The sequence below is a fragment of the Emiliania huxleyi genome, assembly GCF_000372725.1.
Source record: "Emiliania huxleyi CCMP1516 chromosome Unknown EMIHUscaffold_1560, whole genome shotgun sequence".
In the NCBI taxonomy this organism is placed as follows: Eukaryota; Haptophyta; order Isochrysidales; family Noelaerhabdaceae; genus Emiliania; species Emiliania huxleyi.
This window is the reverse complement of record NW_005201024.1, coordinates 1-3,875: the sequence shown is the minus strand read 5'-3', so window position 1 is coordinate 3,875 and position 3,875 is coordinate 1. Positions and strand designations below refer to the sequence as shown.

The following is a 3,875-nucleotide window of genomic DNA, read 5'->3' as shown; positions in this document are numbered from 1 at the left end:
GTCTGTGGCATGGAAGTGGCTCTTACCACGTACATTCCCGATTTCGCAAGAGGGAGCACGCGCATACGGCGCGCCGCGGCGCGCACAGGCGCCGCGCGGGCCGCGGCCGCGGGCGCGGGCCTCTCTCGAGAGCGGAGAGGGTCGTCCGGGCGCGCTGACGGGCGCGCTCTCTCTTCTCGCGTCGCTCGCGGCCCCGCCCGGCCGGCCCCGTCTCTCTATGCGTGCAATTTGAAATACGGCGCGCGGCATGGGTCGCACTCACTCGCATCCGCGCACACTCTCGTAACACTTTATAAGATCACACTGGTCACTGCGCTGGCCGGGCGTATGGCCACGCCCGCCACGGTGTTCCGTCACTCCGCCTCTGCCTCCGCGGGCCGTCGCAAATGCACAAAGACAAACCAGAGCAGCCAGAGGGTGAGCAGCATGCCTCCGTACACGATCGCCTTGTCGACGAGCTGTCTCCGCTCGATGACGCGCATCACCGAGTTGGAGACCCCGAGCGTGTTTGCCAAGTCGAGCACCTTGCGCTCGATGCCCTTGAGCGCAGAGCGCTGCTGGCCAAGCGCCTCGAGCACCTGCGCGCACCCGCCGCGGGGTGGTCTCGGCGCCGCTGGGCCAGGCGGAGGCGGGGAGGGAGCGCCACGCACCGCGTAGCCATTCCCGATGAAGGCGTCGAGCTGCGAGTCCGCCTCGCGGATCCGCTTCGACTCATCGAGCAGACCGTCCATCGCGATGGCGTGCTGATCGCCACCGTTGTGGCGCCGCCGCTCAAACAGCGCGTCGCGCTCCTCCGCCTGCGGCGAAAGCGTGCGTCCTCATCGGGCGTGATTGGCGCCACCGGCGGCGGGCGCTGGGCGAGAGCACTGCTGCCTCGCGCTGCTGCTGCCGCGCGCTGGAGGTAAAGCGAGTGAGGGCCGCGCGCTGGCTCCGCGACTCCTCCTGCAGCTCCACGATCTTCCTCCGCCAGATGGTCGAGTTGCGCTCGCCTGGCAGCAGCCGCTCGAGTTCGTGCAGCTCCCGAGCGAGCGCGTTGAGGTTCTGCGATATCTGCAGCTGCAGATCGAGCGAGACGTTGCGGCCAGTCTCCAGCTGCTCGAGGTCGCGGTGCACCGCCAGCACGATCTTGCGCGCCGCGGCGTGGTGCGCCTCAAGCAGCATCTTTTGCGTATTTCTTCTCTATTTCGCCAGCCATTTCTTTTCGCCGACATCAATCTTCACCTTGGAGTGCACCTTGGAGTGCTGGGGGGGGCGACAGGGAGGACGTGGCCCTGAGTTGTGTGTACGCCAACTCAGGGTGTGTGGCGGCGACGCTGGCTGTGTGTGTGTCCTGTCTGTGAGCTTGTTTGTGTCTGTGTGTCGCTCGATCGAGCGTGTCGTCATCATCTGAGAGAGAGATCTCGCGTCCACCCATACCGCGCTGGTGTCCAGTCCGAGCCTGACTGCTCTTCAGACTTCACCTCCCTATATATCTGTGATCTGTGATCTGTGAGGGTCCGCCCGCAGGCGCATTTTGTATACCGAGGCGGTGCCCGGTGCCGAGCGCAGGCAGAGCCCACAGGTCGGACCTTGAGACAGCGCTGTAGATCCCTGGGCGAGGGTGGTGGAGAGGGCGGTCCGTCGGCGCCAAACCACCTCCCACCGAGGTGGGCAGGTTCCACGCGTTCCCGGACCGCCCCGTTGGAGGTAGGCCGCTCGTCTAGCCAATCAGCCTTAAGCGAGCGGCCTGGCCGTTGGAATGGCCCAAGACCGGTCCCCGTCGGGAGGGACTCTGGAAGAGGAGAGCAACCAGGTGCCCGGGGGCGTCCCGCCCACATCCGGATGACCTCTCCTCCTTCGACCAGCCGTCCCCGTGGTGGTCACGCGGCCTCTGGCTGGAACGGGATCTACCTCGCAAGCGAGTCACCCGGGCCGGCGCGCGTCTTCCGGGAGAGGGGCGGGAGCGAGGGACCTCCTTAGTAAGCCGGCATGCAGGCGCATGCACGGCCGTTCAGAAACTTTCCCGGCCGCTGGAATGGCTGCGCTCTCCCGCCCCTCACGCCGGGTTGAGGGGAGGACGACTGTCTCCGCAGGCGGACCTCAGTTACGAGCCGCCCTCCCCTCGAGACGCGAGGCCAGCGCACTCGGGGCCGAGCCCCAGCGTGCACCGTCCCACACGCCTCACGCGGCCTCTGGCTGGAACGGGATCGCAAGCGAGTCCCCCAGGCCGGCGCGCGTCTTCCGAGAGAGGAGCGGGAGCGAGGGACCTTCTTAGTTGTCCGGCATGCAGACGCATGCACGGCCGTTCAGAAATTTTCCCAGCCGTTGGAATGGCTGCGCTCCCGCCCCTCACCGGGCCGAACGGGTAGTAGGCGTTGGCGCCGAAGAGGGAGGAGTCGCCGAAGGTCGGGTAGTCGTCGGTCATGCGGGGGGAGGAGGAGTCGGCGAGCAGCAGGGAGGAGAAATGCCTGAGAGGGTGGGAGACCTCCCTATATACATACATACAACGCCGTCCGACCTCGTCGGGAGGCGCAGGACCCGGACGCCGCGAGCAGTGTCGCCCGACCCGGAGCGACACTGCGGCACCGTCGCCCGACCCGGAGCGACAGTGCCCTTCTGGACAGTACCCTTCAACCGTCGCGTCGCCTTCCACGCATTGCTGGCAGAGCCCGTAAATGTAAAATCCCCTTCAAGCGCAGGCCCTGTCTGAAGCCGCTGCTGACGCACAGCCGGGGGCACAATCAGACCTTGGGCGCTGGCCGTCGATGGGCCTTGGTGGGTTGCCTAGCAATGCGAGAAAAGACTCTGCAACGAAGAACAATGACCAACTGCGCAGCTCACCGCCGCGGACACCGCGTTCATACCGCATTGCGAGCGTTGAACTGGCGGCTGACGACTGGCACGGAGTGAGTCCACAGTCGAGTCGAATGTCGTACGACCGAACGGCCATCCGTTGGGTGGGCTGACCCCAATCTTGAACGATACGCTCACAAATCACTGCCCGCCAGCACAAGTTCGGTATCAGCAGTTGAGTCGCATCCAGTGGATCGGCAGAGTCAGGGCGGGTTCTGCACCCAGGACCTCGCCCGTTACCCGCGTCACCACTAGACGCTCATCTCATCCTGCTCAATGATACGCTGAACAGCAAACTGTCCACCCCGACCACAAACACAGTCCATCGGGCTGGTCCATGTGGTGGCGGCGCCTTGCGGTGTGCACGAGATGCGGATCCGCGTGGAGACTGCGCGCCGTCCACCAGCCGCTGAATGGCTGTACGGGCTGTTCGAGCCGACAGAACAACGACAACTGAATGCGGAAATGAATGCTCTCGGCGCCAATGCTCTGATCTGTGTAGCGCCTGCGCGTGCCGCCCTGCGCAGCGGCCCATGGGCCTTTGCGATCCACAGCGCTCCGGCCATGGCGATTGAATCATGGCGCGAGGCGCGCTGGCTCCATGGCAGCACGTTGAAGCAAAGCAGGTGGGGACGAGGACGCGCGTAAGGACGCGTCGCCATCTCTGCTGTGAATAGAGGGAGAGTGCTGCAGCGTTGGAACCGTAGCTCGGCGCCTCGCCCTCAGCAGAGCGGGCGAGAAAAGCTGAAGCTGTTCGCGCCACCGGATGATCGGTATCGGGTTGCGGGCAAGAGAGCCCTCGGGGGTAGCGCGTTCGCAGGGAAAGGGCCTGTTGGCTCATCCCGCGGGAATTCTTTTTCATCGCGGCAGCCAGGCCCAAGGCGGTGGACAACGCCAGCATGAACGCCGATGGCTGGCTGACGACGAGTGGCGCGGTCCCGCTCGAGGACGTCGTCTTCGCCGCCACGCAGGCCGTGCAGGGCGGGCTGCTCGAGCTCGCAAAGCACCTCGGAGGCCGCATGACAGAGTCGCAGCGGCGCGAT

General features: G+C 65.6%; 1 protein-coding gene across 1 annotated transcript; it reads right to left on the bottom strand.

The window, feature by feature from the left end:
- Positions 1 to 353: 353 nt before the first annotated feature.
- On the bottom strand, positions 354 to 1,161 carry EMIHUDRAFT_253095 (hypothetical protein; the record flags this gene model as incomplete). Its single annotated transcript, XM_005785927.1, has 3 exons — positions 354 to 578; positions 651 to 797; positions 868 to 1,161. The coding sequence occupies 3 exons, from the start codon at positions 1,159 to 1,161 to the stop codon at positions 354 to 356; spliced, it is 666 nt and encodes a 221-aa protein (XP_005785984.1).
- Between the last annotated feature and the right edge of the window lie 2,714 nt (positions 1,162 to 3,875).